At 36.9% G+C, this 19,128-nt stretch overlaps 1 protein-coding gene across 3 annotated transcripts in view; it reads left to right on the top strand.

The window, feature by feature from the left end:
• The window catches only part of SLC10A7 (solute carrier family 10 member 7), a 241,172-nt gene that overhangs the window by 154,316 nt on the left and 67,728 nt on the right, over positions 1-19,128 (top strand). For all 3 annotated transcript variants that reach the window (XR_011994971.1, XM_026018166.2, XM_072724783.1), the window contains exon 6: positions 18,197-18,232. Coding sequence is in view for 2 of the 3 variants with exons in the window: in XM_026018166.2 (XP_025873951.1) it covers positions 18,197-18,232 (36 nt within the window). In the remaining variant the exon portion in view is untranslated. The remainder of the gene's footprint in view (positions 1-18,196; positions 18,233-19,128) is intronic.

Raw genomic sequence — 19,128 nt, 5'->3', positions numbered from 1 at the left:
ATGAAACATAGAAATATACTAAAGCTGTAATGTGAAAATGACTTTTTAATTGTTTTTTGAAATATCTTAATTTGAGAATATATTCCACAGTTCCCCCATTAGAATCACTTACCAGATTTGCCAAAGTTTGTTTCTCAAAGTTTGTTTCTTAAAGTTTGTTAAGTCAGTTGATGATTTCTCTGGTATATGATTTTCTTAAATTCCAACCTTATAAATGGAGATTAGGCCCACAAACTACAGTATAATGTTACAGGCTCTAGATTCAATGTGTTTGAGTTCAAATCCTGACCTCAACAATTACTGTTTGACCTTGGGCAAATTAACTCACCTCTTTGTGACTTAGTTTCTTCATCCATGAGTGGGGATAATGATTGTACCTGTCCATTGGCTTGTTTTCAGAATTAGAAAGCACTTACAAAGTACCTACAACAGTGTCTGGCAGGTATGTTCAATAAATGCTCCCTATTATAGTTATAATTGTTAATTAGTCCTATATGCAAGAAGTCATTTATTCCTTCACTCAAAAATATTAGTGGAGCCCCTGTCTCGGGCATTTTACTAGGTACAGGAAATATAAGGTTAGCATAAAAATAAGCATGATCCCTACCCTCGTAAAACTTACAGCCTAGTAGAGGAGACATAGATGTTAATTATAAAATCATACCATAAGGTATAAATTGTGGCTGTGGTTAAGTGCTACAAAGGAGGTCCATGATACCAGGAGAGTGAGTGTTCAGGAGAAATTGATAATGGCAGGAAACCTTCCTTGATGCCTGAAGGAAACCAAGGTCTGCAGGTGGAAGGGAACGTAGCCAGGCAAGAAATGGACCTAGGGCTGGTGGCTGGAACATAAATAGCTAGGTGGATAACAAGGACACACAGAGATGGAGAAGTATGCAGGAGGAGATCAATCACACAGGCTGTTCTAGGTCATAATTGGTCTTTCAAGACTAGTGGGAAATCAATGAAGGACTGCACTTCAGTTTGGAAACTGGGTTGGAGTCTCCTATAGTATAAAAAGTAAGAGAAGATAGAGTAAAAGGACATAGTGTTGGTCTCAGGCTCAATTTTGAAATCAGAGTATTTGCCATTGTACCCTCTTGACTCCTTCTGAATCCCTTCTTTTTCCTGGGTCATGTCGCCTGAGCCCATAACTCTCAGGCCACTATTTACCGTGTCAGGCCTACCTTGCCCATGAAAGTGCTTCCTGCTCCAAAACGCTCTACCTTGTCTGCTTCTAATAAAGTCTCATTCTGATAGGAGTTTGAGGTTCATAAAAGTACTTAGAGGAAAAGCACATTGATAGAATTGATTGAGACAAAGATATGAGCAGCTCAAACTTTTCAGACCTCTTTACATTCTTAGAATTTGTTGAGAATCCCAGAGAAATTTTATTTATGTTGGTTATATCTACCTGTGTTTGTCATATTTAAAATTAAAGCTAAGAAATTGCTTATTCATTTAAAAACAGTAAATCTAAAAAAATAAATAAAAATAAAAAATAAAAATAGTAAACCTGATATAACATGATATGTAAAACATATATATTTTTATGAAAAAAAAAACCCTATATTTTCCAAAACAAAAAGAAAAACTGGTGAGAGGAGTATCATTATTTCCCACCTTACAAATCTCTTTAATGTCTGGCTTGATACTAAGACAGCTGGAGTCTCCTGTTTCTGTATTAAATCTTTCAGTATAATGTGTCATGTAGCTTCTGGAAAACTACTCCGTATAATTGTGAGAGAATGAGGATGAAAAAGGCAAATGATGTTTTAGTATTATCACAAAAGGGGTGTTTTACCTCACCAACCTCCCTCAGCAATCTTAGAGGCCCCTGGGTCCCTGGACCACAGTGGAGGAGCTGCTGCCCTAGAAGAAGACCTTCAATGGAAAAAGCAAAATGCTTATTAGGTCAGAAGACTCTCTTCTGAGATGGCCTCCCAGGCAATCTAAAAAGTGAGCTGAAAGAATTTAGGCAGTATGGTTCCAATCTATTTCTACTTTTCATCCACTTCTTCCAAAAATCTGTTTGAACCCATTACATTCTCAAAAAATTCCAAATGATTTTTAGTGTTTAGTGGAGATTCTTGTGGGTGTTTAAACAATATTTAAAATTCCTGAAGCATGATATTTTTGCCTTGGTTACTGGCATAAGGCTTATTCCCCATTCAAAGTAAATTGTGATTCCCTCGGCTTCCTGTAAGCATCAGGTCCCCTAGCTTTCTATGACTTAGCCTTGCCTAGAGACTGCAGCTTCATGGTGTTTATCTTTCAACACCTGATTTGTGTGGTATAGCTAGAGTAACAAGAAGTTTGTTCATCTCTGTGGCTTCTTCCAGTTCAGAAATGGCATGATTTTATATTATTTTCTTAGGCAGCGGATGAGCTCTTTTCTGAAGACAGCTAAAGTGTTTGCGATGAATGATGCATCATTGAAAAATGAGTTTGGCTTCTTCTAGTGACAGACTGAAGAACAACATTCCTTTAGATGTGTTTTGTTGCATTTGTCAGAAGTTCATTTTCATTCCTTTTAATCACACCTTGTATCTACAATGTAAGCTCCACCATCACTACTAATGAAAATAATTCTGCCCTTTTTAAGTTTATGCTAATCACATATTTCTATCCATTCGATATTAAATATTTCATTTGTGTCCCCCCGCCCATGATTATAAAAATCAGGAAGAGCCATGCTGATCGAAAAAGGCTGCTAAATCTATGCTTTTTGTTGAACAGTAGCTCAACAAGGAGAATTGATGCGCTTGCCGACTACAGTTTATCTCCTGATTCATTAGGAATTTCTGTCTTTAAGGAGAGACATACATATGTTAGATTAAGAAGACATTCCAAAATAACAACTAAAACATCGTTTGCACTTCTTGAGTTTTAAGATGTGTCACTTATAGATAAATGGTTGGGGACAGGTTGGGGCTCAGTCAGAGGTCACAAGTGAGTGGCCCATGGGCCACGTTGGGACCACAAATGTGCTTTCTTTGACCTGTATAGTGGTGTGTGCGTGTGTCTCTCTGTGTGTGCTGGTTTTGTTTTTCATCTGAATTTGAATGCATACACTCTGTTTTTTTCTAGGTTGTCCTCACTCCCTATTATTTTACATGTGGCCAGATTCTGATTTCCCTTGCCAAGTCTGGCCACTTTCAGCATTTGAATTAACATCGCACCAACATGTAGTCACATCTAGGGAGAATTGAAAAATAGGGCCCAAGAAGATTTACTGTGACACAAGAAAACACCTAATACAAAATTCTTTGACAAGAATAAATAATTGTGGGGCTTTTTTTTGTTGTTCTTGGACTTATGGAAAAATAATTTTAAAGCTAGGTGAAAAATAACAATTGAGAAACATGCCTCGAAAATGGCATTTATTATATAAAGAGTTTTTAATAGCTTAACATAGGAGTTAAGGTATAATTATGAAAGGGGTCATGTCCTCCTGAGGTCATCTATCAAAATTTAGTTTTTACACTATGTTAACTTTTATTATTTACAGACATTGGTTTATCTAGAACAATATTTAATGTACATTTAAATATATAGATTCAGCCACACAACTAATTTATTGAGTGTAGAACTTTGCAGCATTGGTTTATCTGGAAGGTCCCACAGCACCACCTAGTGCTTTGTATTTTATTTTGCATAATGTTTTTGTAAATTTAAAAATTCTGATCACATTTTAGTATCAAATATGGCACTGAAATATAGGGTTTAAGCAGTACTATAAGTAGAATAAGATAAAGTATTTCTAATATGTTTAATTAAAACTTTTAGTGGAAATTAAAATGTTGGTTTTATAACAGAAATATTAGAAAAATTTACTAGTAAAAAAATTTACTAATATTTCTAGTTCACAAAGATACTCTTTAGAAGATTGTTACACTGTATGTGATTTAATGGAGTTGTTGGTAAGTTTTTTTTAATACAAAACAGTTGCTGATTCCTTTTATTTATTTTTTATTTACTACCTTATAAATAAAGTAAAGCTCATTTTTTCAAGCTTCTTTTTGAAGTCCATGTATTCCCAGTCTTCATAGATTAAACTACACTAACACTATATACTACAGTTCTTATCAATTTTGGACAAAATTGTATAATCTCTTTTAAAATTAGGGTTTTGAGGTATTTAAAGATGGGATGTTATGAGATATTTATGCATTAAAAAATAAAATTAGTTAAATAAAAGAATGAGGTATAGTTATATATTCTTTTACAGAAGGCATTCCAAGGATAATGAAGTGAGAAAAATAAAGCTATGTGCAAAATACTGTGTATAGTATGATTCTCTTAAGAAAACTGCACACATTTGAATGATTTAAAAAGGTTATGGGACGCCTGGGTGGCTCAGCAATTGAGCATCTGCCTTCGGCTCAGGGCATGATCCCAGGATCCGGGATCAAGTCCCATATCAGGCTCCTTGTGGGAAGTCTGCTTCTCCCTCTGCCTGTGTTCTGCCTCTCTGTGTGTGTTTCTCATGAGTAAATAAATAAAATCTTTAAAAAATAAAAAAAAATGAAAAGGTTAGATGGATGAGTGAGTGGGTAGAGGGATGGATGGCTGAATGGATACTGGTATATTATTTTCTTTTCTGGAAGAAGTCACAAGAAACTTCTCTAGGGGAGAGTGAGGTACTAGAAAATAATTTTTCATTATTTTCCTATACAATTAAAGTTTTTCCCAGTCAAATTCATGTATCACATTATTTAAGGTCAACAAGAGTTCTTGAGTATTAAGATTATGAACCATTTCATTTTTCCTTGTAATATTTATCTGTAATAAAAACAAGGCATCTTTTCATTAAAAAAAAGAAACTAGCATTATGAAACACAGTGAGCATCTATCTTTCAGATCTATCTTTTCAGAAGACCTTATAACACATTATTTTTTATTATGGGAAGTATAAGCTCCAAGAAGGCAGAGAATTTTGTCAGGTTTGTCACACTGTATCATTGACCTCTAGGATAATAGCATCTGGCACATAATATATGTTCAGTAAATAAGTTTTGAATGAGTGAATAAGAATATACCACATTATGTCTAAATCTATATAGTAATGAGATGTATCATAGAATTTTATTCTCTATATATATCTGCAGCACATATCTTATATCTGATATAGATATTATCTGATATCTGAACACTGACAAGTATTATTTCAAAGTCTGTAACAATGATAACATTCAGTTGTACTCTGTGATGTTTACATTATGGCCTTTTTTGGTATATTTGTCTTATTAAAGACTTTATGTATTCATATTAGCAGTATTTGGAATTCGGTCATAATGAAATTCATTCACAATATACTAAAGAACACTCCTCTCATTATTTGCCTTGTATATTTCAGTTACTGATAATTCTATCATAGTGACCTAAACAGTTGCTACTTTAAAATTTCTGCAATAACACATTAATCATAAAATGCTAATTGCTCATTATTAAATATACTACATTCCTATTACATATGTAAAATTTCATGACATTTTATAGCTACTTGTTAGTGAAAATCCACTCATAGACATAACTGTAATTGTCTTATTTCAAACATAACAGTGGTTCTTACTGATGTGATGTGCATAGATTTTTTTTTTTTTAACTGTCAAAGTGTGTAGAAGTTGCCCTCTACTGGGGAGCTAGAAAAATTATGTTGACATAGATTTTCAATTTACTTAAAGACTCTTAAGTTCATTGGTATAATTTATCAGATAATCACTTCTTGCTCTCTGGCACATTTTTAGTTCCAAAGATATAGAAGAGGTTAGCAGAAGACATGTGAAAATAAATGTCTAATATGAATATACTTACAGTCACTAGTCACTTCTGAGTAGAAACATTGGTTTTTTCTTCTTAAAAACTCTTTTCTTTTTTCAGATTTTATTTTTTAAGTAATCTCTATACCCAGTATGGGGCTTGAACTTGCAACCTCAAGATCAAGAGATGCATGCTCTACTGACTGAGCCAGCCAGCCTCCCTTCTTTTTTGTAAGCTCCTTAGTGGCAACACCCAGTACTGTTGACCCAGAAGTAATTGTGTAAGAATGAGTCTTTGCTGAAACATTAAGAGGAAGTAGTTGTGTATAATTTATATCACCAAAAATGAGGACTCTTTTTAGCAATTTACCTTGGAATTTGGGGGATAAAAGTCTAAGCACTAAAAATATTTTTAAGCTAGCTTTTTTGCATTTTCCTGGGTCATAAGGTGAAATTTGATTATGCATAAGTGACTTACTTTTATTGATTATTGAACTTTTTGTACCAGAAGAAAACCCATGATCATAAAATGACAAAGCCCCGTTTACCAGGTGAATCAGCTGATAAGTTAGTGTTCCTCCTCACCTCATCACTGTTTTTCCTTCTGCCTCTAGGAATTCTACCAAGCTTTGGGTAGCACTGGCCTAGCAAGGTCCAGGGCTTGGATCCACCTTGTTCAGACCCCGATATCCCATCGTATGTTTTTCCTCTCCCGCCCACCGATATAGAGTAAAAATAAACATATTATTCAGGAGAAACCTGTTCAAAGTACATGTTGATTGTGATGGGGTGAGTCGGGAAAGGTGATTCCTAAAAGTCAGCCTGAACAGCAGAATCCTGCTTTGGGAGGGTGAGAGGGCTTGTGGACCAAGGATGCTCACATGAGGACCTCTACATGCCCCCCCCGCACACACACACACACACCTTCTCCCTACTGAATCACAAAGTTCAGGGCCAGTTTTCTAAGCTGTAGGAATGGCTCTAGCTGAGGAATATGATTTAAAAAAAAAAAAACGGAGCAAATCAGACCATTGATATATGAGATAAGGCAAGTGGAGTGCAGCTGTCTCCATTCATCGTGTCCATCTTTACACTCAGTATTGATCGTCACAGCTAGATCCAGCAGCAGTGTGTGCTGTCACTTGGGCACATCCAAAAGGAATGGATGGACTGTGCCAAACCCGTTCACTTCACATGTGTAGTGATAGTCTGATAGTCTGGTTTGCTGTTTGTTTGTGGTCAAGATCTGTTTGAACTCTAGTTTTGATTACACTGTTCTCTTGAATATCTTATCTAAAAGAAAATCAACTTACAATTATGCCATATGTTTAACATCCAGAGGCCTTCATTAAAAGCCCCTGCCCCCCATCTCCATGAATCACTTTTCATTGCCTCCCTTCTCTGTCCTCATTGACCCTTATACCATCCCTCTCCTTTACCCTCCACATCTCTACCTTGCTTTTATGAAATTTTGTGCAAATCTTCTCCCAGAGCCCTGCTGGAAACTCATGAGCCTTTTTGGGAGGAAGGGGGCACCTGGTCTAATTTTATTCTCTAGGTCCTTTTTTGCTTTATATATATGATAAATACAGTGGTGCTGAGGAATAGTTTTCAGGTCTTCTGTAGTAAGTTTTTCTCTTCTCAACTGGCTTATAGGAGGCATTGTGGTATCAGAACTATAAAGACATGGGTAGGAAATTTGAGGCATTTATTGCCCTCTTCCTGGAGTTTCCCCTAACTCTGAGGCTGTGGGTGAGAGCCTTCTTGGACCTCAACTTTGCAATCTGTACAGTGAGAAAGCAAATTATGCTTGAGATTCTTTGTAGCTAGAATTCTCTGATACCTCTAACTTCTCCAAGAACTCCTCATCACTATATGAACACACCATGGTAGAGACTGTGGATTCTGGAACCAGATGCATTGCTTTCTGTCACTTATTGCTTGGGAATTTTGTAGAATTCTTCGGTCTATCTATCTCCATTTTCTCCTCTGTAGAGTGGGAATCATAGTGGCACCTTTCTCATAGATTTGGAATGAGTTAGTACATACGAAGAGCATTGAACAGTTCCTGACTCAAACTGGGTAGGCATTCAATAAATGTCATCTAGTCTCATTATTATTACAAACATAGGGTCTTTTTTTAAAAGATTTTATTTATTTATTCATGAGAGACACACAGAGAGAGGCAGAGACATAGGCAGAGGGAGAAGCAGGCTCCCAGCTGGGAGGGAGCTTGATGCAGGACTTGATCCCAGGACTCTGGAATCACGACCTGAGCCAAAGGCAGACACTCAATCACTGAGCCACCCACGTGTCCCCTCAAACATAGGGTCTTAAAGCACTTCCGAAAGTGTGTGTTTCTTATCAAATGGATATGCTGTTCTCTGAAAGAAGCCATTTGTGGATACACATCCATTCATTTGTTCAGCAAAAAATGTATTAATACCTGATATGTGCCAGGTGTCCTGTTCTGTTAAAGGCATCAATGAGGAAAATGGCAGATACACATTAAATCTTTTAAGCCAATGGGTAATAAATATTCAATATTATTCCCATGACCTGGAGAGAGTTTCTTAGTGCATTATTTTCATATATTCCTACAGCACTAGCAGATTGCATTTGTAATCTTTGATCCTATTTTTAATTTATATTACATATTTTATGTTGGCTTCCTGCAATCAGTTTTCGGAATATCATTTTAAGTTTCCTACTTCCTCCTTTACTCTCTTTTTTTTCCTTTTAACACCTTTTCTTCCCTTTGGACCATCTCTTGACCTCTCAACCTTTATTTTTATTTCTGTAGCTGGGGTTCTGCCTCCTGGTATTTCCTACAGCCTACCCATAGTCTCTATAAGCTTCTCTTTTCTCACCTATAATTTAGATAATCAATTTATTATTGGAATTTAAAATTAGATAACGTTTTTGAAACACATAGACAGTTCCTAGAGTATAACGTACATTAATAAATGTTGACCAATTTGTTAGGACGCCAGTAGTTGGTATCACTGCAACTACCAGCTCCTGTATATAAGATTCAGACACTTTGGCTGACCATTGGGTAATGTGGGACCATCGTCTTGACCTTTTAAGAGAGTTGTGCTTCTTGTATATGTTATTGGGCTGCTAATGATCCTTAGTAGACTGCTACATGTATTTCCAGAGAACACACCAGAGTAAGGCTCTCCATGGTGGAGGCCTGAAGGCCAAGCTGAACCTTGACAAATCATTGCTCAGCTATGAAAGCTTATGTCAGCCAAAGAAAAATCTTGACTTAGTTTCCTTTTGCTGCCTCTTTGGTCCAATATATACTCTACAGATAAGCTTTTTTTTAAGAGGCTCCTTTGTGAAATTATTTATTGCATGTTAAATCTGTAAACTTAGAAGAAAGAATCTTGAAAAATACAGAAAATTCCCATATCCATCTCACTTCTGGCTTCAATTGAACTTCAGGTTGTCCTTATCACTCTTAATCTAGTTAGAAAAAGCCAACTTAATAGTTTTAATACAGGTCTATGAGTTTACATAGTCTGAAAAAAGATTTACTTTTTCAATTAAAGAGTAAAAAGAAAAATCATGAGTTTGAATACTGTTTTTCAGCTTTAACATATAACTCTATATTCTAATTCGTAATGTACAATTTATATCCCTTTTGTGTTCTTGTGTTTACCATTTTTCTCATATAGCTCTGGATATTAGGACCCTACACTCTACACATTATGCCTACCATCTGGCATCCTCCTATTCATTCATCTTCCCCTGCCCCCCCGGCCCTTCCCTTTGCTTCCATCATCTTTAGCAAAGAGCCTCATCTTCAGATTAGAAATGGTAAAGTAAATATTGGCAAAAGGAAAGTAGGCCCAAGATTAGCAGACTCTATCTTCTGATCCAGACAAATTACTTCATAGGGTCCTGAGAAAACTAACATTTGAGATTGCTGAATTTCTGTCTTTGACAAATCATAAAGAAAAGGAGTAGAATCAGCAGTTGGGCATGTGCAAATGTCATTGCAAATATCAAAAAGGGGAAGAAAGTAAATTTTACACACTATTAGCTGGTAATTTTGTTTTCAGTCTAGAGAAAAATTAAAGAATGGGTAATTAAGTAGTATGGAGTAAGCAGTTACTAAGGCACATGCAATGATATTTGGTAGCCAGTGTGGGTTCACCATAAACCCGAGTTATTAAAAGTTTATTACACTTACTTATTTCTTTTTAAAATATAACTGCTAATCCAAAACAACACTTTAGAACAGGAGTTCAAAATACAGCCCTTGGGTCAAATTTGACCCTGTCCATTTATTTACCAATTGACTTTAGCTGCTTTTCAGCTACAATAGTATAGTTGAGTAATTGTAAGAGTCTGTATGACCAATAAAACCTGAAATAGGGCAGCCCGGGTGGCTCGGCAGTTTAGCACAGCCTTCAGCCCACCCAGGGCCTGATCTTGGAGACCTAGGATTGAGTCCCACATCAGGCTCCCTGCACGGAGTCTGCTTCTCCCTCTTCCTGTCTCTCTCTCTCTCTCTCTCTCTCTCTCTCTCTCTCATGAATGAATAAATAAAATCTTAAAAAAAGAAAACTGAAATAATTGCTATCTGGCCCTATACAAAAAAAGTTTACCTACCCTTGCTCTGGAACTAAATCAGTTCTCTTTGAATTTTAATGTGTCTACAAGTATTCTGGAGATCTTGTTAAAAATACCAATGATGGTACAGTAGGTCTGGGATGGGGTCTGAGATTCAGCAATTCCTGACAAGCTTCCATGTGAGGCCATTGCTGCTGGCCCATAGACCACAGCTCAATCTAGCAAGGATCTAGATTTCAAACATACATTTAGTAAATTCTCCAATTTGAAAAGAGTGAATTATGAGTTGGAAGTCAATTCACTTGGTTAGACTCTTACTTATTTTAATCGTAATGTTCAAGGAATGTTAAAGGATCAGTGTCATGTTGGAGAGGTTTTTCTGGTCATTTAAAAGTGATTATCTAATTATCATTCTCCTGAATAAGTTATGATATTTGAAGGGAGGAATGATGAGCTTAATAGCTCAAATATTGAGATGACCAATATCAGCTGGGTTGGCCTGCTGGACATTTCCTCTGTTGGAAGACAAATTCTCCATGTATCTCTCACATTTTCTGTACATCTTGTCATCATCTTGTCACTGATGGCTCTTTGTTCTCAACTCTCTTCTCAGGGATGTTTCTATAGTGAATGGCTTTGAAAGATAGAAATAGTATCTCCCTCTGGAGCAAATGGCAGATTTGCTTATTGCCTTGGAAATATAAAGATAGTATTTACCTCTAGAGCAAAAGATAGGCATGGCTTCATTATAAAGGTTTGGATTCCTTAAACTCAGTATTCCTTTTCTCTAACGCAACCCACCATAGTTGCAGGCATCCATCTGAGCCCATTTACACCACTCTGCTTGACGCGAGGGCGAGGGGAACTGATTAGTCTGCTTGCTATCCTGGGAGTGATACAGTCCTGTGGCTCTGACCCAAGTCTTGTGTTTTCTTCCATGAAACCATGGAACCATGAAACCATGGTTTCCATCCATGGAACCATGGCGGGCTAACTTGTTACCATCCATGAAACCATGGCAGGCTAACTTGTTACCTTCGCAGAATAATGAAATCCCAGGCCATTCATCGTTTTAGACACCCATCCACATGAGTTCCCAATCACTGACTTCCCCCTGCCTGAACCTATCTCCCCCTCCGTTCAGTAACACTTCACCTTCTACTTAAGATAGGAAATAGAAGCTCTTAAATGAAAGTTCCTTTAATTTTCTGACATCAAACACATACAAGTTTGTCTTCATCTGTACCTACTCTATCCTTTTCTCCCCTTTTACAATGAAGAGATGTCAGCCCACCTCCTTCCTGAAGTTAAACCCTGCAGCTGTGCACTGGGACTCCTTTCCCACTGGGACTCCTTTCCCACTGCCTCCCTAAGGTAGTAAGTATAATCCCTTCTCTTTTCTAAACCTCCACTCCTCTTGCCCCCATTGACTCTTTCTTATGAATTTTGGAAATCCTCAAGTTTCTCCTTTCTGAAACAAAGCAAACCAACAAAACAAAACCAACAGACTTCCTTTTCCTCATATCCATTCCCCTCAAGTTATGGCTCTACCTCTTTCTTCCTCTTGATAGCCAGATTTCTTGAAAGAGTGTGCAACCATCTCTCTCTCTCTCTCTCTCTCTCTCCTCTTCCTTCTTAGCTGTCAATCCATCTTAACTTCCACACTGGTTATTACATTGAAAATGTTTTCTGCTAGGCCTCCTCTGAGTTTCAGTAGGTATTCTGTATTCCTTAATTTCTTTTCTTCACTGTAATAGTAAGCCACCAACTGTATGGTGAGGACTCACTCCTCTGTCCACACAAGTTTGAGCTTCTGTCCCATATATCCAGCTACTTAAAGAGTTTCTAACTGTTGGCCCTTTAGACACCTCAGATTCATCATCTTCCTGAAGAAGAATTTATCTGTATCCCAAATCTACCATGGCTCAGTAATTGGCTCTACAACCTCCCTATCTGGCCCCAAATCACTTAATTTAGAAGCCTAAGACACTCTCCCTCCTTCCTTTTTATCACCACCCCTTCCTCAATATTTAATTAATCTACCAATCTACATTTTGAATACTTCTTGGGAATCTTATATCTGTCTCTATCACTAAGCTTCCATCACCTTAGCTCAAATCCACCTGTGCCTGAATTACTGAACAGCCTCCTCATCAGTCTCCCTCCTTTTAATATTCCACCACTTTAACCTTTTTCTCTACTTCATGAAGTTTACTCAACTGTTCATTCTGACATTTATGTTTATCAAGTCATATTCTCTGGATACCATATATCCTGACCATTTTGTTTAAATTTAGATATCTCTAAAATTCCCTGTACCACCACTTTATAATTTATTGCTTAGGATATTTTCACCAATCTCACTCATTACATAGTGGTTCAACATGATTTCATTCTTGAAGAAAAAGCTCCTCTCTAACCTTTTAAGATATCACTGTGTACTGACCATTGGACAAAATGTGAAAACAACCTGGGAGTTCTAGTTGGCATTAATCCTTTAAAAAAAAAAAAACTATCTTTGCATTAACATAAATGCACAGTTCAGAGTAAAGGAGCTGTCAAAGTAGAATTTTCAAAAGTTGAAAACATGACTTTCTTACAAATATAGAATGAGCAAGTATCAAAAATTTTATAACTGAATAATTAAGGAACCAAAAGGAAGGTAAAGTTGATTTCTAAGAGATTATAGAAATGGGGATTATAGGAACACCTGGGGACCTCCATTAGTTAAGCATCTGACTCTTGGTTTCAGCCCAGATCATGATCTCCAGGTTGTGGAATCAAATCCCGCATCAGCAGTGATGCGATCCACACTCACTGGGAAGTCAGCTTGGGATTCTCTCTGCCCCTCCCCCCACAATACCCCCAGGAAATAAAACTTAAAAACAAAAAAAAAGAAAGAAAGAAAGAAATAGGGATTATATAGTCCATCAGAAGAGAATACCAAAATAATTTCACTAGGTTGAGGACAAAACTGGCTAATACATGCAGGGTAATAAGATCATAACTTTTGTGGTTGTTTTTTCTACTAGACAGAAATTATTTCTATATCTACTGGGTAAAAAGGTGTAAGTTAGCATGTAAATTAATAGTAAATAGAAGTCAAACAAAGGTATATCCTTCTAGGTAATTAAATAATCCTTGGATTGATTGGCCTGGTAGACAGTGCTCCAGGATGACATCTCTAAGTTTTGGTCAGTTATCATTAAGCAAGTGCTATGGACTCTTAGGTTCACCTGAAATGAAATTATGTCTAAAATGAGCCTCAGAACCCTACTCTAGGGGAACAGTGTTGGGGCGGGTTTGGGGAGATGGCTAAGGACCATTAGCCTGAAGAAGACTTAGTGTGAGGACCCACATACTCACCTTTGCATTATTCTTAAATTGTAAGTTTGAGGAAATAGTTGAAGAGTGCAGAGATTTTATTTATACTACTTAAAAGCAGCAGCAGTTAAAAGGCCATTACAAGGCAGAAGGGGTGAGATGTGCCTTATGTTGCTCCAAGGAGAAGACAGGGTGACAGTAGAGTTGGTTTGGGATCAATTATAAAAGACAACTTCCTTACTGTGAAATAGCTTCATCCAGGTCAGTGTGTACTTTCAGAACAAGAACATTGCCTCTCTGTGTGTTCTCTGGCAAAAGCACAGCTATCATTCCCTTACCTCACTGGTGAGCAAGTGAGGGAGACACAGGGGTCACACTTCAGATGAGTGTCTGTCATTCTGTAAAAATTAAGTCACTGCCTTTTAATTAGAAAGTAAAAAGCACTTTTTCCAAGACTTAACAATTCAGTATCCTAGAGAGAGACACCCTAAGAAGTCCATTTTGGCTTCTTTGTGATCACAATAGTTGTTGCAGCAAAACCTTTTGATAACATTTTCTATTTAAAAAAAAAAAACAATAATCCGCTTAAGTTTTGCCTTTTTAACTAATATTACTGCTCAAAGAGATGCATTTACAGTTTTGTTGTTGTTTTTTGGAGGGTTTTTTTTTTTTTTTTGGCTTGTATTATAAGTTACTAAATCTCTGCGTCTGAGATTTCACACTTTTTTTTTCCTTCCCACTAAAGCCATTGAAATATAATCACCCAGTGATTCACATCAGAGGTGTAAATGGCTTTTCTGAAGGTTTTTTAAGAGCCAATCAAAGTTAGTCACTTTGTGACTTGACTTCTTCAGGTGTTGCAATCAGAAAGCTTAACACAGCATCCCAATTGCAAGGATGCTAAAACTATGTCTTGACCTTGAATCTGCAAGCAGAGGGGTAACATCTGCTAGAAGTGCTCATCCACCACCTCTTTGATTTTATCCATTTGCATAGGATTTACTGGGGAAAGAGAAAAGAGACAATCAAATTGAGCCTTCTATATACCCAAGAGAAAAAAACATGTTTATTTGACTTTCCAGCTCCCAGTGATTGTTGCTGTTACAGTTTACATTTTCAGCCCACGCTTTTTACCATTGATATTTGTAAAAACCTGACTTTAAAAAAATGTATCAACCATGTCACACAAAGGCTGATTTCTCCATTTGTTTCATGTCATCAAAAAGACATACTGATTTGAAGCTTCTCTCAGGTTTACTCTTAAAATGAAACCCTGAGGAAATAGGGTAAGACTGCAAAGATTTTATTTACACTGTTCAGGCTCACAGGCTGTGTAGTCAGGGAGATAGAGCTTGAATTCCTCTTCCAACCTTGGTATCTCTGAGACTCAGTTTCCTTCTGTACAAGATGGGGATAATAAATCTACCTCCCTCATAGTGTTGTGAGAGTTTCATAAGATAACATTCATGAAGTCCTTAGTACATCATGGATGTGAGATAAGCACTTCATAAATGTTGGCTTTTATGTAATATTTTGACAATTATTATAATGACTTCACTAAAGCTTGTGGTGTTCTTGTCAGGATTAATGACATTGTGACTGACTCACTTCCTAATACAATTGGAAAACAGATTTTAGCACTATATAACAATTCATTCTTAATGAAGTTGAATAAACATTTCTGAGAAAATAAAAAGGAATCTTGAATCCAGAATTAGAAAATTCATCCTATTTGCTAGGAAATTTTTAATATTTTAGGAATGAATATCATTAAGACTTTTGAAGAACTGCAAAGAAACTATTGTGTGTTGGTAACTATATACTTGAAAAATTCAGGCAGGAAAACCTGCAGATAATAGTGCTCTGCCTTCCAAAGCAAAGTCATCTCTAAGAATTGGTTATCACTGGGGCACCTGGGTAGCTCAGTTGCTGAGCATCTGCCTTTGGCTCAGGTCATGATCCCATGGTCCTGGGATCAAGTCCTGCATCGGGCTCCCTGGGGAACCTGCTCTGCCTGTGTCTCTGCCTCTCTCTCTGTGTGTGTTTCATGAATAACTAAAAAATCTTAAAAAACGAATTGGTTATCACCTTGAGACCAAGATCATACAGTAACTAATCCCTACATATATGTCCAAAGCAGAACTCTGTAGAAACTACACTGGTTGTTGAAACCTGCCATCCAGGATCAGTGGCATAGTGGAGTCAGCTCTGGATTTGGAGTTGGGCAAAAGCAGACTCAAATCTAGGTTTTGCCTTTGCCATTTATTTGCTATGTGACTTTGGGCAGTTTGCTTGGCTTTTCTGAATGCCAATTTCCTCATCTATAAAATGGGTCTATTCTGTAACCTACTGCCTTCAGTAGGGGAGGGCCAATTTTTAAAATGTGCTGCGTAAAATTGCTGAAGCAAAATACCATTAATAGTCCTGATATTATTACTACTACTGTTAGTATTCTACTATGGCAAAGGAAAATTAACGGTCACTAGGAAGAGCATGGGTTCCCCTGTACTGTAAGACACCAGTGTGGCTTCACCTCCTCTAATATAAGACAAATGTCCTCTGAGTGGTGACAGTGCTCAACCTCCCTCTGGTTGAAAATTCTTATCCTAGCGCAGATACTGTACCTTATTTTCATTAAGTGCTATTAGTGCTGTTGATGTTTCATAATTAACATTAATACAAGTTTCTGTTTTCTTTTATTTGGATGTGGGTGAATTATTAGATAACAAAGGTAAAAGTGGTTAGCTTGTAAGCTAAGTTTACCAATTTTTTCTCCATATACTAAATTATTTACCACCTCATCGTACCTTTACTTGACATTCTTCAGGAGTTTGCCATTGTTGATAAGATCAACCCCAAACTCCCTCTTCTGACCACGAGGCCCTTGGTCTCTAATGCCTCCACTTCATACTTTCTTCCCACCCTGCTCAACTTTGTATAGTTTTGTGAATCCCCTTCCCTTTTACTAGATTATCCTTGTTTTCCTTTCTGCCAGATCTGTTTCCACTAATTCTTCTAATTAATGGAACAGTGGCTGGCATATAAATGGACATTCAATAAATGTTTAAACAAATTGACTTGAAATCAGGTGACTCCCACATAGACTGAAACAGCCAGATATTTTCATTTCCACATGGCCTTGTGAAGTTTGGAATTCCTTCTAAAGTATGAATATATTCCATGTCATTGAGGGACTGTAGCTCTTAAAAATTACTTTGGCATTTTGCACATTTAACTCTCCTAAATGTGCTGATGAGAACCTGCTTCATAGACCCCAGTGGAATTGATAAACCACAACACATATTTTAATAAACAGATTAAAAATACAACACTTAAATACAAGAAAGAAGCATTTATTCTATTATTTAACAATAAAGCAAGCTCGTGTGTGAATCTTTGTATGTGGTATATGTCTAAGAAAATCAGAGTGGCAATGTTCATATGAGGTAACCAGTTCCTCTTGCGCTACATTCAAAAGAATATTTAGTTACTGTAATGACAAAAAGATTTCATATAAATACCAAAAGGACTTTTTCCCAAATGTAATGAAGGGTCCTACTCCTAGATCCTGGGCACAGTATCGTCTCTATCTCTTTCTCTCTCACTCACATGCAATACACACACACACACACACACACACACACACACACAGATTCTTTGGGATTTTAAAGTTCCAAGTAGAATTCATTAATAAAAATATGAAACGCTTCTCTTGTAGAAATCATAATGAAGTGTTGAGAGATAAAGGAAGAAGTAAGAGGGGCGAATAATCATCTGCTGCTCTAAAACTGAAACCTGTCATGTTAACTCCCAACTCAAACACCTAGTTTTAAAGATTTCCCTTCAAAAAACCTAAAAGCTTGTATCCTGCCTCATTGACAACAGCCTCAAACTGTTTCCTGTCATTGCAGAAAACAAATCTTTTGCTCCTTTCTGCCTAGGGGAGGCAGAGGGACTGAGGTGCTCCTATGTGGCTGAATTAGATGAAAGACTTGCCTTCCACCATGGAGACATGGAGTCTAATCAAGTAAAATGAGTTTTGAGATCCCAGCTCATTTCCTAGGGGAGATCGGTTCACATTACAAAATCACGACATCTCATTCATCACAACTGACGTGGTCTTTGCTCAGGAGAGGACCCCAACTGGGACTGAGCCACCTGTCTTCTCTTGAAAGGGGGCACTTTATCCAAGTTAGAGTTGAAAGTCTTGGAGTGAGAAGGCTTGCCAGCTTCACCCGAGTGATACATATGCAACACGGAAGGCAACTTATGTTTTAAAAAGGGCAGACGAGTTTAAGGAAGATTGGTGGTTGTACTTTCAATGATACTAAACACAATAATTGTGATAGAGAGGCTAAGGCTTTCTAAAGACCCAAGACTGGGGCTCCTCTGTCTTTATCTCCTTGATTTTATTAAACAGAAGTGAGAAGGATCAACATTTCCATGCATCAGAGTTTAGAATGGCAAAGAAAGTGTCCTGCTTTCTAGGCTGATAAATTGATCATCGTCTCTTTTATTTCTTTCAGGGCATCATTATAACACCCCTGCTACTGCTGCTTTTTGTGAGTATTTTGATGTTGTCTTTACTATATTTTATTAAAAGCCATCTACAACCCTTTGAGAAAGGGCATTAGAATAAAAATTGAAATTTGAATCCTTTTGCTACCATTTGCATCATAGTTTGAACTGTTCTTCCAGTTGAACTGTACAGAATAATAACATGTCGACACAAAGGATCTCTATGGTCTCATGATCCAAGGATGGTATCAGAGCCCAATTATTAGGCCTCTGACTCCTGGTTAAATCATTAATTATTACAAATTAATGACCTGAGATATAGGTCACAGATATATGCTTGCTTTTTTCTCATTAGTAAAACTAAAGTGATTGCTTGTGACCCAGTGTTTGACAGCAAGTGCCTTGGACCAGGGGACCCGGGAAAGCTTAAGTTCCAAGGCTTGTAGTAACTGGCTTCCTCATTCTGGGGAATGCTGCCTCAATTTTTCCATCTATAGAATGGGAAACAATAACACCTATCCAGTTGTCTGCCAGGGATAATAAAATGTGCTTCAGAAATAGAAAATACCAGCTACTGGTTAACTAAACAAAAATTGTTCTGAAAATAAGAACTGCTAATTAACTGTCTTATTTCTTTTGGTGCTGAGCATATGAGGAATTAGATGAAAGATTGTAATAGAAATTAATGTTATCTCATGCTGAGAAAAGCATATGTAATCATGAATGATACCTAAAATATTTTATGAACTGTGCATTTTTCATACACAACATTTCCCAAATATAAATCATTCCACTCATCACTGAAATGGAGTTGGGGATCATTTCTCGGAGTGAAATGTAGCTGTTTGACTAGCACTATTTTTCAGTGAATTAAAACTATAGGGAAAATTTATTTAATTATAGTGTAATTACCCAAGTTGGAATTCAATTAGAGTAATAG

Source organism: Vulpes vulpes, chromosome 10, assembly GCF_048418805.1.
Source record: "Vulpes vulpes isolate BD-2025 chromosome 10, VulVul3, whole genome shotgun sequence".
In the NCBI taxonomy this organism is placed as follows: Eukaryota; Metazoa; Chordata; class Mammalia; order Carnivora; family Canidae; genus Vulpes; species Vulpes vulpes.
This window is presented reverse-complemented; position numbering and strand designations above follow the sequence as displayed.